We start from the raw sequence: 18438 nt of genomic DNA on the forward strand, positions 1-18438 counted from the left end.
TGGGACGGTTGAATTCCAGATCCCGCCCCAAAATAGCTGCTGGAACCAGGATCCAACACGATCCTTACACTACAGGACTGGTGAGGATAGTATAGGGAATGTTTCCATAAGGGGAAATGAAATGATAAATTCCTAAGCAAAAACCCCTGTAGCCAGTTACATAGTGAGTTATAATTAAGCAATCAAGACAGCTTGGGACCTGATGCACCAGAGAGACTGGTCACAGCATGATTGTTACTCTGCAGTGCTACTAGACGCTCTCTTTGCAGTATCAGGGATGCTCAAACAGCACTGCAACTCAGCCCTTTAGGACCCCTGTACTTTGGGGGCCCCCAAATCATTCAACGCCCCCCCCCAAGCCTTCAGGAGGGCCCATTCAGCCCAATACCGATTAATATATGGGAGAATCAGGGGACCCACTTATTTGTATGCACCCTTGCTCTACAAAGAGATTTTCTGCAAAAAATCACAATCCGCTGACCTCCTAACTTTAATGGATGAGGATTGGGTGGGGACTTCTGGCGAAAAGTAACACATCGTGGGGATTAGGGGTCTACGTTGGACAGCAGACCATCTTTGCAGCAGTCAAAGTTGCAGGACACCTGCATTGCATCCCCTACAATGCCACAAGTGTCACATTGTAAATATGTCATAGGGCAGCCCCTGAAGTGGTCAGTGGGAAGTCTGCAGAACCCCATGATTGCAGCCTGCTAAAGCTGAAAGGAAGCAATGAAATTTGGACAGTTTGCACTTTGTGTCCGCAGAAGCGGTCACAAAGCACGTGTGTATTCTGCTGAGAATCACAAGGATGGAGGAACGCCTTTTGGCTGTGTTCTTTTTTATGCAGCTTTTAGAGGATTGCAACACTTGCATCCTGATTAGTAATGCCCAGTAGAATCGCAATACACTGTTTTCCATTTTCAGTTCTGTTGAGCTGGCTTTGTGATTGCAAACGTTTTTATGGCTCAGGTTGATCTATAGATCACCTCACTCCCTTTTTTGGAACTTGGGACCAGATGTATGAAGATAGGAATAGCGATTTCCTAAATGCGATTTTCTGCGAATTGCAATTTGTAAACCATTATTCCTAATGTATGAAACTTTTCACTGTCATTAGCGATTCCTATTAGGTCACAAATAGACCCATCTCATGAATAACAAGGAGGTAGGTGACAATTTGCAACCTATTAGGAATCACAGCCATCTCATGAATGGTGGCCTGCTGAGGTCAGTAGACCACTATGTCTGTAATTGCTAAAGCAATCTCCTATTTCAAATGCAGCCCGTTTTTCTTAAAGAAAAATTAGATGCGTTCAAAAAGAAAAGAATGAAAGTTTGAAGTTTCGTTTTTTCAACCATTCTCAAAGGAGGAGTCCCTCGGGAACCCATTCCGATCTGCAAAATGGTTTACCACCAACTTTCAATTGGCGGTAAATTGCAAATGTTTGCTACTGCATTTTTGGTTGCAACACACTTTTTCATACAATTCCAATTCAGTACTAGGAAGGAACTCCCTCAACATGCCCCTTCCAAATACTGAATCACAAAAAACAAATTGCAGTTCGGTAGCAAGTTACCAAATCACAAATTGGGCTTTGTACATCACAAAAAGCATTTTTGCAGTTACAAACGCAGAATCAGCCATGTGAGAACACAAAAATGCTTTGTACATCTAGCCCTAAGTGACTTATCTCAGCTGAGCTCAGCTGTGGTGACACTGAGACCAACCACAAGTCCTTGGATCACCAGGAAAAAGAGGAGGGTGGGAGTAGGAGGCAACAGGGATGACTGTGGGTTTGAGGATTCTTTAGTTTTGGAATTATTTTGCTAATTTGTGTTGTTAGTGACTAGAAAAGTAAATCAGGTCTGTCTTTTGTAGGTCTACTGGCACAGTATTACACGAATGTTAAACTACTGAAGTGTGTACAGCATGCTCCAAAGATCAGGAATTGAAAATAGGCTATTATTTTGGTGAAAGAGCAGGAGAGGTGGGGGAAATGTGAAAGATGGTAAAAATGTTTACTCTTCAGGTGGATGTTGCTGGAGATTGATTTATTTTAGCATCTGGTAAATTGCCAGGTTTTGCAAGTCACTGACCATTTAAAACATTTAAAACCCTGGTGCATATGAAAGAGCGAGCATGTTTGCAAACATGAAAAATAAAATAAAACGTCTAGAGCTAAGTTAGATATTTGTTGCAACAGGTGTTAGAGACAGTTCAATGCAAGTCAGTAGCTCAGAATGTGTAGAAACATGCTGAAAGAGTCTAGATTTTCTGTATGTAGTGGGTGAAGAACTAAACATGTTCTCTCTGCTTGTCATTATAAGCTACAAAATATAGCAGAAAACAGTGAGGCAATGTTCGGTTTTGTTGCTTTAAACAGGTGCTTCATTTATGCTTGGCAGCAGGCATTGTGATGTCGGAACTCAACTGTAATAACTTTTAATAGTCGAGTCCTGACGTCTTTATAATCAGTGCATCACAAGTGGCTGATTATAAGGAAATTAGAGACAGGCGTTTACACAGGGATTACAGGATCCCATATATTATGTATATTTATCCACACTTTTACTACGTATCTTTCACCAAGAGAAGTTCTGTGAAATGCTTTAGAGTCTTGGGCTGAATTTAGTTGTGTGCTGATATTGTGATCACTCCATTCAGAGTTAGTGTGCACTGGACTCTTCCTATAGGACAATGACGAACTGCCAAATGTCATATTATTTTTAGCAGAAAAACTATATGATGTGTTACCTCCTGCATGGAATACTGTATTTTAAGTACTAGTATGACTTTGATGTTGGGAGGCAAGGTGATTGAATTTGTCAGAGGGGGTGTGATGTCCCTTGATTGTCTCGCTCTTTTTCGGATTGCTTATAGTTCACAGCTCATGGATGAGATGACTTTAACTCGGCCCATTCTGCTTAAACTCGAGCTGTTCCCGTATTTGGGCTTCCACCTTGTCTGTTCCTTTCTTGCAAGGTGGTTTCACACTTCACTCCACCCCAGGTCTCTGTCAACATTCATTCCCAAAGCCTGAGATCAGAAGCTTGATCTGAATTTGGGACCAGGCACATTCTGCTTCCCTCCTACAGCATTGCAGAGCTGGATATTCAGAAAAATTAAATCCCTGCTCCTCTCCCTGTTTGACTATTATCCAGCCCAGCAACATTTTTCAAAGATGGTTTTAAAATAATCTGCAGTTCTAGGTGGGACTTTCTCTCCTGAAATTACCCCCTTTTGCTCTCCTATTTTAATTCTGGTGCCAAATGTTTTTTCTAACTTTTCTTTCCCTACCCGAGGATCTCTATTCCTGGCATGGCCATCTTACCCTCTCATCCTTCCAAGCATGGTAAATGAATTAAGTTGAGCGGTCGCAACGCTGTCATTTACAGCGCTTTGAAACAACAGAAGCTCGGTATGAAGCACTATCTATAAATCCAACCAGCTAACAACTTAAAGGCCCTGGCACACACCACCACCACCACCCCCCTGCCTGCCCACGGATACTGCCTTGGCCTACAACCAGGGGCGTTGGATAACTGCACACTCGTGCGCACAGCGCGCTCCAACCAGCTCCTTCTCCTTCCCCATCAGTATGAATCTATTAGCAGATGCTTTCATTTTCTGTAAACCTTGGGCCACCATTACCTGGGTTTCCTGCAGCACTGGCGAGCAGAGCACAGCACAGAAGGAGGGCTTTCATCCTGCAAGAAAATAAGAAGAAATACGCATTCAGTGCACAATAGAAATTTACGGTAAACACCACCATGTAGTGTGAAAATGTAGGTGACAAACGGACAGTCTTAAGTCATCGATTGAATAATCGGACGTCATAGCTCCAGAGTAAGATACCCGGATCCCATGAGCCCTTGCGCAGAGCGGCCCATTGTGTCTGCTGTTTTAAACCTGGAAGCTCCGGAAGTGTGGTGTCCAAGCAAAGCTTCCAAGGGTCTAGTGCAGAGCAGAAGATCCCTCCATCCTCCCACACCTAGCGGGGGAGCAACTCCCGACTGCTGTCCTGGGAACTGATTTCTGACAAATGTATATTCCCCTCCAATAATAGCGGCCTTTCTGCCTCAGCCTCAGATTGTCCTTTGCACCCTGTGCTTTCTTTTTCTTCTGCCTCCAATTGGACAGATACCACCTCCCATTGCCGTGGAGATGCTCAGGCTATTCTTCTCAGATGCTCCGACATCACTACTTTGAGTTTTTTATTTTTTTTATTTTTTATTTATTTAATGCGTTTTTATATAGCGCGGACTTTACCCGAAGGTGTCAGAGCGCTTCACAATAGGCAAAGTAAAGATACAAGAGGAGAAGAATTACAAGTGAGCCTGTTACAAAAACAAGCGTTACATTACAAGAGGCAATTGTGATAATTGTGCACGTATCAAGAGCAAAAAATAAACGAGGTAGCAAACGATACGTTATGAGAGGAAAAAGTGACGTGTGCAGGTTACAAGAGCACATAAAGTACGAATAGAGGTAAAAAAAGTTGCAATCAATGATAGACACTCAAAACACTAAAACAATAGTTACGTTACATGAGGCAGTGGTGGCCGTTGTGCATGTATCAAAAGCAAACAAGATATAAGAGGTTGCAAATGATACGTTGAAAAGGAAAGGTGCTGTGTGCATGTTACAAACGAGTACAAGATACAGGTAGAGGTAAAATACTGCACTAAATGGCAGACACTCAAAACACAAAAACACCCTGGGAAGGCACTTCTATAGGCATGGAGAACAGAATATCCTATAATGGAAGGACTTCCTTCTGAAAACAGAGGGCTTGAATTAACTTTGGAAGTGTCTTTGAAGGAGGAGAGCTTTGAGGTCAGTTTTGAAGGCCTGGGAAGAGGTGGTGGTCCGAAGCTGAGGTGGAAGTGAGTTCCAGATTCTCACCGCGTTGCCTGAAAAGGATTGGGCCATCAATCTTTCCTTCTTGAAAATGGGAGGTTCAAGCAATAACTTTTCTGCATTACGTGATGGTCTGGAGCCCCCAGAGAGTTTCAGTTTATTCACCAGGTAGCGAGGGGAGGAGGAGTGCAAGGCTTTGTGGGTGATACATGCAGTTTTGTAGATAGATCTTGCCTCTATGGGAAGCCAACGGAGGGTGGAGTCCATATTTGGCCTTAATATCCCAGTTTAAGATTTCACATTCATCACAGTCACATGCCCGGTGTGGCCACTGCATGCCACGCTGGGCACCTCCGTGTGGAGATTCTACCTTGGGGTAGTCACAAGCTGAGATTGAGCAAAAATACATTTATAGGTTACAGCATTTATCGCCTGACCTTCCTCATTGTCAGGGGATCTGTTTGTGAGCTTTTATTGTGACCAAGTGACTAGATAATGTAAAACAATTGGTTCACAAAGGGATCTATGACTTGTAAAGTTGCGAGTGCACAGTCTCCCCGCTCGAAGCGGAGTCTCCCCGCTCAGGGCGGAGTCTCCCCACCCGAGGCACAGTCTCCCCGCTCAGGGTGGAGCCTCCCCACTCGAGGCGGAGTCTCCCCGCTCAGGGCGGAGTCTCCCCACCCGAGGCACAGTCTCCCCGCTCAGGGTAGAGTCTCCCTGCTCAGGGTGGAGTCTCCCTACTCGGGGTGGAGCCTCCCCGCTCAAGGTGGAGTCTTCCCGCTCAGGGCGGAGTCTCCCCACTCGAGGCAGAATCGCCGCACTGCAGTTCTCAGTGCGTGGATTCCATCCATCACACTCATAACTTTACGACTCATAAGTCCCTTTGTGAACCTGGCCTTCAGTGGGGAATGGATCTTAACCAACAGCCATTAAGTCAGGAAATATCCAGATGATACCACTATTATTCTTTCATGCAGTCACTGTGCCCTGGGCTCATGCCCGGTCCCGCCTGTCTGGTCTGCCTCTATACTGCCCCTAATTCTGCTTCTCTCTCTAGCAGACAAGATTAATAATCCTGATGGAGCACCAAATAACCGTAGAACAAATGTATTTATTCCTTAAACTAATGCATATTTTTCAGCTTTACCAATGGGGAGTGCAGAGCTCACTCAGTTCAGTTTTATTTTTACATTCTGTGACTTGTAGCTGTGAACTTTTAACATGAAAAACAAAACTACAAGAACAAAAATATCAAAATGAACCCTGCAGTAGATGAGCTATGCGCACCCGTAAGGGTAAAGCAAGTGTTCTGGGGATATCATTCTTTCAATGAGAATATTACATAAAGTCCCCCTCATCGTTTGAAAAGTTTGGCAAAGGAGAGAGTTTTCTGTGGTTAACTTATGCAAAGGTTGTAACAGTATAACAGCTGTGCATCGCTTTGGCTTCCTCCAGTGTCCACGGGCAGGAGGAATTTGCATCTTTAACATTCACACTCTTGTTGCCTTCTCCTGATGTGCAATACAGGATACCATGCCCTGATGTCTGAGTCCAGGTACCCAACACACCACATCCCACGTCACAACAACCATCAACATTGAAAGCACCTCTCTCTCTCTCACACACACACACACACACACACATACACACCGACATTACAACACAGGCAGCAGTTGTGGTGTCTCACCAGTACATGCCCAGACAGGCACATTATGAGCAGTAGCACAGCAAGCTCCTCTCACATCTAAACGGACAGGCACACACACAGCACGCTGAAAGCCTGTCATGCAGTTGACCTGCACTACAGACAACCACAGTATGAGCTGATCCCACACACAGAAATAAACAAGCTACCCTCACACACAGCATCGGACACAAGGAGGCTGCAGTACAAAACACCCTTGTTTAGTAGTACTATGGACCAAGTCACGTGCATGCAAGCTTCCCTCACACACAGTGCAGCTTGTACAGAACAAGTAACACCAATGCAAGCTTCCCTCACACACAGTGCAGCTTGTACAGAACAAGTAACACCAATGCAAGATTCACTCACTCAGAACAATGGGAAGCAAAGTGTAAGCTTAACTCAGAAACCTACTATAAAATTCTGCGCTCAGACTAGTTACACAGCTTCGCAACAAGTGCTCACTCTCGTCTCCTTGACGTACTTAATAGCACCATAGAACTGAGTGTAGTCTCACTTGAGCACTTTCACTAGCTTTACAAGAGTGGAGTGTCACTCGCGTACACTGAGTGGCCTTACAAACATGAGTGGAGACTCACTTGCGTACCCTCAGTGGCCTTACAAACTGGATTGGAGTCTCAGTCACGCACCCTTAGTGACCTTACAACTGGAATGGAGTCTCACTCGCGCCACCATCACTGGCCTTACAAACAGGAGTGGAGTCTCACTCGCGCCACCATCACTGGCCTTACAAACAGGAGTGGAGTCTCACTCGATTACCGTCACTGGCCTTACAAACATGAGTGGAGTCCACTCGTTCCACCATAACTGGCCTTACAAAAATGAGTGCAGGCTCACTCGCGCCATCATCACTGGCCTTACAATCATGAGTGGAGTCTCACTCTTCTACCGCCACTGGCCTTACAAACATGAGTGGAGTCTCACTCATGTACCCTCACTGACCTTACAAACATGAGTGGAGTCTCACTCACGCCACCATCACTGGCCTTCCAAACAGGAGTGGAGTCTCACTCGTGTACCCTCACTGCCCTTACAAACATGAGCAGAGTCTCACTCGCGCCACCATCACTGGCCTTACAAACAGGAGTGGAGTCTCACTCGTCTACCGTCACTGGCCTTACAAACATGGGTGGAGTCCACTCGTTCCACCATCACTGGCCTTACAAACATGAGTGGAGTCTCACTCGTCTACCGCCACTTGCCCTACAAACAGGAGTGGAGTCTCACTCGTGTACCCTCACTGACCTTACAAACATGAGTGGAGTCTCACTCGTGCCACCATCACTGGCCTTCCAAACAGGAGTGGAGTCTCACTCGTGTACCCTCGCTGCCCTTACAAACATGAGTGGAGTCTCACTCGAGCCGCAATAACTAGCCTTACAAAAATGAGTGGAGTCTCACTTGTCTACCATCACTGGCCTTACAAACAAGAGTGGAGTCTCACTCGTGTACCCTCACTGGCCTTACAAACATGAGTGGAGTCTCACTCGCGCCACCATCACTGGCTTTACAAACATGAGTGGAGTCTCACTTGCGCCACCATCACAGGCCTTACAAACAGGAGTGGAGTCTCACTCATCTACCGTCACTGGCCTTACAAACATGGGTGGAGTCCACTCGTTCCATCCTCACTGGCCTTACAAACATGAGTGGAGTTTCACTTGCGCTACCATCACTGGCCTTACAAACATGAGTGGAGTCTCACTCATCTACCATCACTGGCCTTACAAACATGAGTGGAGTCCACTCGTTCCACCATCACAGGCCTTACAAACAGGAGTGGAGTCTCACTCATGCCACCATCACTAGCCTTACAAACAGGAATGGAGTCTCACTTGTCTACAGTTACTGGACTTACAAACAAGAGTAGAGTCCAGTCATTCCACCATCACTCGCCTTACAAACATGAGTGGAGTCTCACACGCACCACCACAACTGGCCTTACAAACATGAGTGGAGTCCACTCGTTCCACCGTCACTGACCTTACAAAAATGAGTGGAGTCTCACTCGTCTACCGTCACTGGCCTTACAAACAGGAGTGGAGTTTCACTCGTCTACCCTGACTGGCCTTACAAACATGAGTGGAGTCTCACTCGAACCACCATCACTGGCCTTACAAACAGGAGTGGAGTCTCACTTGCGCCACCATCACTGACGTTACAAACAGGAGTGGAGTCTCCCTCATCTACCGTCACTGGCCTTACAAACATGGGTGGAGTCCACTCGTTCCATCCTCACTGGCCTTACAAACATGAGTGCAGTCTCACTTGTGCCACCATCACTGGCCTTACAAACATGAGTGGAGTCTCACTCGTCTACCGCCACTGGCCTTACAAACAGGAGTGGAGTCTCACTCGTGTACCCTCAGTGGCCTTACAAACATGAGTGGAGTCTCACTCCCGCCACCATCACTGGCCTTCCAAAGAGGAGTGGAGTCTCACTTGTGTACCCTCACTGGCCTTACAAACATGAGTGGAGTTTCACTTGCGCCACCATCACTAGCGTTACATACATGAGTGGAGTCTCACTCGCACCACCATCACTGGCCTTATAAACATGAGTGGAGTCCACTCGTTCCACCATCACAGGCCTTACAAACAGGAGTGGAGTCTCACTGTTCACTACTGTCTGAAGAGGATGACGGGTGCTTGCACCGGAGTCTATGGAGTAACCAGGGTTACTGAAGAAACTCTCATGTTTCTTGAGGAGTGCATTTGCCCAAGTTAAAGGAGGTGCAGTGTTGGAAGGAGAGCTTTTATGCAAAACTAGTGAGAAGTAATGGTTTAAGAGTAGGCGATGTGGACACAAACTGATGCTCAACTTGCTTTGGTAGCATGTGGGGTAGTGAAACTGTGCTTTTCAAATTAGACAAAGCACAGTGATGGTTAGTGCTTAGAAGCAGTACTGAATCCGTTACAAAAAATGGAGTTGTACGAGCCTTTCCTCTCCCATTTTTTCTGAGAGCACATTACCTTGGCAACCACTTTTTGTAAACGTAAAGAGACCTGCACATCACCAGGCAAGCAGTAAAAAAAACAATCAGATGGCACTTTAACTGCTGACAAAAATCTGATGCATTTTGCTTGTGCTATATTTTAGGATGGGTTTTAAAAGAATTATATCTGAACTTTGGTAGGTAACTGACACATTGAAAGGCGTTGCAGGGCAGCTCATATTTCAATCACATTCATGTGATACAGAAACAGATTCACCAATTGTGAATTATCCTGCTAGGATTGGTGTACCTTGGCCTGCTGGACAATTGACGGCTCAGTGTTCACACTGCTAGCTGTGTCTGCTGCTGTTCTTTCACACCAGGATTGGAGGACCAGTTTATCCCTTTGAATGAGGCACCATAAGTCAAATGTACAAAAATATAGCATTGTGATTTTCTAATTGCGATTCTTAGCGAATCACAATTAGGAATTTGCAATTCCTGGTGTAAAAAGACTTAGGGCCAGATGTAGCAAGAAAAACTTTTGCGACTTGCAAATTGCGAGTCATACCGACTCGCAAATTGCAACTCGCAATAGTGCATGCAGAAAGGTGTCTCAGACACCTTCTGTGACTCGCTATGTGGTCGCACAGACCCACCTCATGAATATTTATGAGGTGGGTCGCAAATTGCGACCGCATAGCGAGTCCCTGCACTCACAGGGATGGTAGCCTGCTGGAGACAGCAGACCTCCATGTCTGTGACTTCTTTTTTATTAAAGCAGTTTTTTTTTTTTTTTGAATTGCAGCCCGTTTTCCTTAAAGGAAAACGAGTTGCAATTCAAAAAAATAATGAAACCATTTGGTTTCATTTTTTCAGAGCAGGCAGTGGTCCATTGGACCACTGCCTGCTCTGAAAAAATATTTTCAGCGACATTCACAAAGGGGAAGGGGTCCCATGGGGACCCCTTCCCGTTTGCGAATGCGTTACCACCCACTTCAAGTGGGTGGTAACTGCGAGTTGGTTTGTGACCGCTTTTGCGGTCACAAAGCAACTCAGCATGGCGATGTGGTCGCAAATAGGAAGGGAACACCCCTTCCTATTTGCGAGTCGGAATCACATTTTGCGAGTCGGTACCGACTCGCAAAATGTGACTCTGCATCGCGAAGGCCGTTTTGCATGTCCCAAACTGCGTTTTTCGCAGTTTGCGACATGCAAACTGGTTGCTACATCTGGCCCTTACATCTTTCAAATTGGAATTCCTATTGGCTCTCAAATCGAGCCACCTCATGAATATTAATGAGGGAGGTCGCAGTTTGTGACCCATTGGGAATCACAGCCATCATGGGGATGGTGGCTTCCTGCGGTCAGCAGGCCAACATGTCTCAGATTGTTTTTTAATATAGTTAACTGACTGTAGCAGAACCCCAACACATGCTTATGTGCCTCTGGCTAGAGGACAGCATGCCCTGCCCTAGTTCAAAGGCTTGGTCTGACATCACTTCTGACATCACGGGTGGAGAATCCAGCCCCTCACCCCAGCTGTCAGGCAGAAGAGCTCAGCGCTGCCTTGAGTGGCCCAGCTCTGTACAGCGAGTAGTGCAGGCAGGACTGGGCCCCTCTCACCTCTGGACCCGGTTGCATTGCACCAGCTGCACCAGTGGTAGCCACGCCCCTGGTGACGTGTGTGGATACAGTGCTTACAAGAGTGCGCATATGAGTGGGAGAGAGCCCAACATTTGATTGAGTGACAGATGGAGGGTCAGAGGTGGCATGGGCCAAGTAATGCCCCCTTGACACACAGTAGCAGAGCAGGACAACACTGAGCTGAGAAAAGAGCAGCTTTCCAGCAAAAAAAATACCTGTTGGATGGAAAGTAAATACCAGTGTGTCACATTGCATCACTTTTGTCACTTTGCTGCTGTGCAAAGCTTTAGTGAATCTGGGTAACAGTATCTATTGCAATAGTCTTTGTCCAGCATTGAAGAGAAGGCATAAAGAGAGAGCAGGCCACAGACCACCTTCTGCAGCCAGAGGACTATTCCCTGTGTTTTTTTTTTTTTTTTTTAATAAAGCGGTGCATTATTATTTACATGATCTCAACATTATGCAGTGATTTTCACAGCTAATCTTTTATTGTTCTTAAATGTTACTAGAAGTGTGAATACTTCGTTAGAGCAGTAGTGCACAAACAACGTTCTATTTATGTAGTTATTTATTTGGAAATGTTACGTAGCGCTGGATATTACCTCTGAGTTACTTCAAAGCGCTGTCTAGTTTGAAAGGAAAGACCAAGATTATAAGGAAGTGGGGTCCAAACACCTTGCGAGCATGACCCCCCGCTGATATTCCTCACTTGCTCCTATTGATGCTCAAGGTTAGTCCAAGTGTAACCTGGACAACTCCAGTTTTAGTTGTTTTATGAAGCTCCAATAATGTAGTTAGAGCATTGAGATGCAAATGCACGTGACTTATAAAATAGACAATATGGACACACTGGGAATTAGTGAAGAAGCTTCACTTTTCTTTGAATATTTAACTTCAGCAACAGTGAACAGCGCATTGCAAAGGGTTGGGCCAGGGTGAAATCCTGGACTGATACCAATGGTTAGTGGTGATCTACTCCCAACTTGGAGCCTCCTGGCAGAAGACATCCTCCGTGGTCCCAGCGTTGTGGCTTCTTTCAATGCTCTGAAGACTCATCTCTCCTCCGCCCTCAGTGTGATGCTAACTCTTCTTTCATTTTCTGCCTAACCTTGCCTCGCTCTGGTGAACGCAGTGCTTAATTTGTACATAAAAACGTGCCGGTGCTCAAACCTCTCCTCCTAAACTTGTGGCTGCTGCAATTAAATGTGCATCACTGAATACTGAGGCAGCGCAATCCTGAAGCCACCTCAACCCTTTTTAATCCATTTACAGCCACTCCCTGCCCCTTCAGCTCACTCTTGCAGCTTTTAGCTTTCTCCCCTTGTGACGGGTTTTTGTTTTTTTATTCCTCCATCTTTCTGTGTGTCTTTTGCTCGCAGTAAATGATTGAGGCAGAAAAGTAAGTGCCGGCCCTTAAAAATAATTGCTGGTGCACCGCACCAGATCAAATTAAGCACTGTGTTAACTGCTTAACTTTACTCGCCAGTCTATTGTCTAGCGCTTTGCTGCTCTTGTGGCAACGGTCAAGCTCAAGGAATACCGCAAATAAATAAATAAATAAATAGACTTTAATATATTTCTGATCAGCTGGGTTTGAAGTCACTTGAATACACGCACTATATTCTCCACCGAAAAAAGTACTTGGTCCTTGATGGACCAATGAAGCCAGCTGCAACCATTCCCAATTTGGGGCAGAAGATGAGTGGACACGGAGCAGACCTCACCTGACCGAGCGGGAGTGTCCGTCACGGGGGCTGTGCTGTCCAGACGTCCACTTCACAGGTCCCGAGTCTGTACTCCAGGAAACCAATGGATGACTTATATATTTAGGAGAACAAAAAGAAAATCAGATCTCATTTTGACCTCTGATGCGATTTGGCCTCCCAGTCATTCTTAGATGGGTTAATTATTTGTCTGCAGGAAACTTGTTATGTGAGTTTGCTTGACAAAGACCAAAAGAAGGAAATGTGCCAAAGTTAAGTCAATATATGGTGAACCTGTCGCCTTTGAGTGTCCCCTTTGCCTTCTGCATTCCTGTGCATTGTGCGTTTGTTCGTAGGTAGCACTTATCTCAGAACCTACCCATTTGGGGTGCGGCGACTGTTTACCCAGGGTTAGAGAAAGTAACTACTCCCTGTGCATTATATGCACAGACCACTTGCCACCTCCACCCAGTTAATGCCAACAACACTTATCTAAAGGTTAGAAACGATTCCAAATCACAATGCAAGAGAAGGCCTGCAAGTGAGATGGGACAAGAAAGAACGAGCATTTGCAATGCAACAGGTCTCGCATTTATTTGTGTTAGACCTATAGGCTTTGTAAATTTATAGCTGGACTTTTTTTTGCCACATTAATTGGTCAACCCTGCTGTATATTAGGTTCGTTTGTGCGACATAACTCCAGATGCCTTTCATATAACAAAAGGACTAGTGTGTCTACTGGAAATTTATTTTAACAATGCCCTTAAAATACAAACAACTCCCAGGTGCAAGGCAAGCCTTTGAGCGAGTGGGCTTAAGGTGCCGGGGGACGGTAGTGCAAGCCGATTCAAAGCGACAAGGCTGCTATGAGCGCAAAGGAGAGACACAAAAGAAATCAAATAAAAACGTAACCAAAATAAAGTGTTTATAAGCACAGCAGCAGTATGTGTTAAATAAGTGGACGGCAGTGCGAGCCGACTGAAAGCGCCATGGCTGCCATGAGCATTAGTGCAAAGGACAGACACAAAAGAAACGAGCATTGACGTGGGTGGGGGGTGGTGATGGATAAACATGAACAAGAAACTCAGGGACGGACAGGAGTTGCTGGGAGACGGCAGTGCGAGCTGATTTAAAGCGCCATATCCGCTATGAGAATGAGCGCAATGAAATAGGTCTTGCATTTGGCTGAGTTAGAGCTATTGGCATTGTAAATGCATAACTGGAATTTCTTGCCACATAACTTAGTTATCCCTACTGCATAATTTGGTCTTGTGTAACATAAGCACCTATAAAAGCAGAAATGTGCTATTAAGGTGAATGGCAGATTCTCAGTGTTGATTAATATACAAAAGTAGCACAATTTGTTTTAAGACACCAATAGTCCTGTTCCTCCTCAGAAAACAGCAGTGCAGTTTCTCTCCCATTGTTATTTAAGGGGGACGCACACTGAACAATGAGCAGATGGTTTATCTCAAGTACCACCTAAGCAATAGGGATAAAAATCCCCTGGATGCATGTTTCCGTACTGCTGCAAATCTTTTTTAGGGTCGAGCGCACAAGTGCTCTGTCCCTGTTGTAATCTCTCTTTGGGATTTTAATCCTGCCCATGTCACGACAGTCACTTTCATTGGTTCGTGGGCTTGCCTTTTAGAATCCGCTTGCTTTCATTAGTGAAAGGCATGCATACGTCATGCCTTTTCCGGTGTTTAGCCCTCCTCGAGTGCACCGACCAACTACTGAAAACATACGAGGCGCTATGTTTTCAGCATGTTTTCAGGACTACTTTTTATTTCCTACACAGCGCGATCTCGCTGGGTTTTGCACAACGCTCTCGCGCTAGTTTAAAAAAATAATAATAATAATTACCCCCTTCCCTATCCACACCCAGCCCACACTCTCCTTGAGATTCGTGGCAGCTGCCACTGCACATATGTATTGCCACACGTCCTTTAGTTTACAACGCTAATAGCTCTAATTCGAGCAAACGCGACACACATTGCATTGCAAATGCTTGTTTATTTGAAGCTTTTCGTGGTTTCGAACGATTTGTTAAAGTTATCCTTTTTCTGCATGAAATGTGTCTTTATTGTGTATTGCTGCCTTTCCTTTACAATGAAAACGTTCTCTTTCAGGGAGGATTTACGAATTTGGTTGAAATAAACTTTTGGAACGGGATACAAGAACATGTAAAAAAATAAAATACAGTGACGGACATTGCATTAAAAAATGCAAACGTTTTGTGATCCCGTGTTTTGCAGTAAATTGTGCTACGATTGCATATTGATGAAAACTGAGAATCTGCCATTCACCGTAATAGCCCATTTCTTTTTTATAGGTGCATATGTTACGATAAATCAAACTAGGTACTCGGACAGTTCATTGCAGGGAGTAAGCACTTTTAATCCTCTTCTTTCAGGCACGTGTTTTATGCATGCTTTTAGCACCATTTATATGCTCTGCTAATGTATGCTTTGTTGGGAAGTTTATATGCCTTAATTTTTAATATCCACTATGTTAGAAATGGGGTCTTTGGTTGACTGTCAGGTTACCCTCTGCAAGGACCCTCACTCTAGTCAGGGTAAAAGAGAATCACCCTCAGCTAACCCCTGCTTACCCCCTTGGTAGCTTGGCAGAGCAGTAAGCTCAACTTCAGAGTGCTAGGTGTAAAGTATTTGTACCAACACACACAGTAACTTAATGAAAACACTACAAAATGACACAACACCAGTTTAGAAAAATAGGAAATATTATTGTATTGGAGGCTAATGTTGTTTTTGAAGTAAAGGTCTGGCTTGGGAACTATGGGGACAAAGAAAAGTTAGCCATGCTGCAATGTTCTGGGCATCCTGAAGTTAGTGCACAAAGGCATGCTGGTAACTTCACATGCAAAGTAATTGTGTAGTCTAAATGAGACCCAATAAGGCGTGGAGATGCTGTTTGCTTGCAGTCCATTGACAGCAAAGGAAACATCTTACATTGAATTTTCAAATGATATGAGCAGGAGGATAACACTGATGAAATCTGGGCTGATAAAATCAACTAAGGATCATTCATGACTCCCAGTCACTTGGCTGTTGCTGACAGGGGGGAAGTTTTGCACATTTCTGGTGGCCAGTAAGCACCCAGCCATCAATCACTCTGACTATTGACAAACAAAACCTTTGTCCCATTCCAAAGCTGGAAATCCAAATGATAGTGGGGTGAGGGTGTGTTTTCTAGACACAATAATAATTGAGTGATGTCCGCATACATGGAAGGTGTTATCCCTCTGTTTTGCAAAATCCTAGCAGGAGGAATCACATAGATGTTAAGTAAATGCAGGGGAAAGGGAGGATCCTGAGGCATCCCGCAACGGATAGAAGGAGGTTGTTGTTCAGTAAATGAGCCTAACTTGAAATGGAACCATTTTAAAGCTAGACTATACTGAAAATCTCAACCATATTCAATGCAGCTGATAGGTCCAACAAAATTGGGGCATTATCGCTCAAATCATCTAACACAGACAGCAATATTGTCTCCCGGCTATGAGCAGGTCTAAAGCATGCCTGTAAAGTAGCCAGCCAATTGTCAGTCTAAAGATGATGCCCTGAGATCCAGGCAATGCATCTTTCTATCATCTTAGCTTCAAATAGGAGCAAGGCGATGGGGCAAAAAGTTTTAGGACCAGAGGAATCCAACTTTGCTATTTTCAGTACAGGAGTAAATAAAGCAGTTTAAAAAAATGCTGGAATTTCTTTATTCATTTAATAATTTCATAAGATGGGAAATTATTCCTCCACAAAGCAGTCTAAAATGAAATGCAGACAAGGGTCAGGTGGGAAAGCTAGTTTGTATGTCTTGCACTAGAGAGAAATATTCTTCCTCTCGAATCGGTGGTAGCAGATGATGTGACAAAGAGGGTTCAGGAGCCTCAGCTCCGACCAGAGATGGTGTTCAGTCCTGCCCTCAGTGCCCAACTGCGTGTATTTAGTATCCTGTTTTTTATTTGGGTCCTAGCCTCACTGATCTAGTGTGTGTGCAGTGGTTTAGGTCTGTCTCTTGGCAAGAGAGAGGTTCTGAATATATCCTGGACCTGGAGTGGCACACTAAGCATGCCCTAGACTACTGTACCTGTCACGGGCTTAGCACAGAGTGGTAAAGTGGCATACTGTGTTTTGTCAATCCATAATTTTGACCAGACCTTTTTATTGTGTTGCTGGAGTGGAGGCCTACTGGCCCGCTCATGCAAAGTACTACTTCTGTGCACTTACCCAGGTCCTAGTGCTAACATCCCAAGTGTATGTTGTGCACAGATCTGGTTGGCTGCCCCTAGCCCGGCCTTGTGCACAAGATGGAGGAAAGTGTGTTTCACAGACAGTGGACATGCTTGCTGACATTGCTGAAACTGGTGGGAGGAGAACAAGACACTGAAGTAAGGAGAAAGGAGACCAATTAGGCCTTTTGCTGAGAGCTGCTGATTAGTCTTCCTTTAGCACTGCCATTTGGTAGATGGTGCGAATGAAAGGTGGAGCAGTAGTCTCCATTCTTTAAGGTGAAAGAGACCCCTTTGGATGAGGCCAGCCTTTTGTCTTTCCCCGATCACTCTTTAGTCTGGATGATGAAAGCCAGGTGCAGAAAGCTCACATCTCTTTCCGCCTCTGCTGTGATTGCTGTAGGTTGGAGACTACCCTCCAATGAAGAGCATCGCTCTACACATAGGTTGAGCCTGGCCAGCAGCCTGAAGCAGACACTTGAAAGGAGAGCCACGTTAAACCGGTACTAAAAGTGCAGACAGTGGATCCATATCTGTCTGTTATGACTGTATGAAAGCGGGCCCACTTGTTCCAGTTACAGGTTTTCTAGGACTAAGGAAGGGAGTGCTCCACAGAGTACTCTGAGGATTACTGTGCAACCAGGACTGGTGTCTTCTTAGTGTAGAGGGCTGGCCTGGTTTGTAGTGGGTACCTAAAATGTTTACACCTTATACCAGGTCCAGTTATCCCTTATTAGTGAAATGTAGACCGTGTCTAGAAGCCAGGCTCTTTAGGGGTAGTGTGGATGAGGAGCTAAGGCCTAACTAGGAGACATGCAAAGCTCATGCAATACCACTGTAGTCACACAGTACTGACACACATGAAAGAAAATACTCAGTGTTACAAAATAACAGTACTTTATTTTAGTGACACAAATCCCAAACATACCATAGAGACTATACTCCCTTAGAAGGTAAGAAATACACAAATTATATACACTGGTATGCAGTTAGAAAACAGTGCAAATAGTGAAAATCACAATAGTCAGAAATGGGCTTAGGGGGAACACAAACCATATACTAAGAAAGTGGAATGCGAAAGTCGTTTTCCCACCTAGGCAAGTGTAGTGGGGCACTGGGAGTATTCGAAAACATCAAAGGTAAGTAATAAAACCCACCCCATAGCCCAGGAAAGCAGGAGTAAATCACAGTAACTTTCCTAACACACAAAACAACATGAGAAAGAAGATAATAGAAGAACCAGAAGAGACTGCAAGACACCAACAATGGATTCCTGCTTAGTGGAAAATGGCGCTGCCCAGGACTAGGAGGGACCTGGTGGACTCTACCCAGGA

General features: G+C 44.9%; 1 protein-coding gene across 1 annotated transcript in view; it reads right to left on the reverse strand.

Annotated features, from left to right (window-relative positions):
• Positions 1-12945, reverse strand: part of LOC138295398 (fucolectin-like) — a 71826-nt gene extending 58881 nt beyond the window's left edge. The window contains exons 1-2 of the mRNA XM_069233668.1: positions 12874-12945; positions 3653-3708 (exon numbers count right to left, since the gene is read on the reverse strand). Of these exons, the coding sequence (XP_069089769.1) occupies positions 3653-3707 (55 nt within the window). The 5' untranslated portion in view covers position 3708; positions 12874-12945. The remainder of the gene's footprint in view (positions 1-3652; positions 3709-12873) is intronic.
• Between the last annotated feature and the right edge of the window lie 5493 nt (positions 12946-18438).

This window comes from Pleurodeles waltl, chromosome 5, assembly GCF_031143425.1.
Source record: "Pleurodeles waltl isolate 20211129_DDA chromosome 5, aPleWal1.hap1.20221129, whole genome shotgun sequence".
NCBI classification, from domain to species: Eukaryota; Metazoa; Chordata; class Amphibia; order Caudata; family Salamandridae; genus Pleurodeles; species Pleurodeles waltl.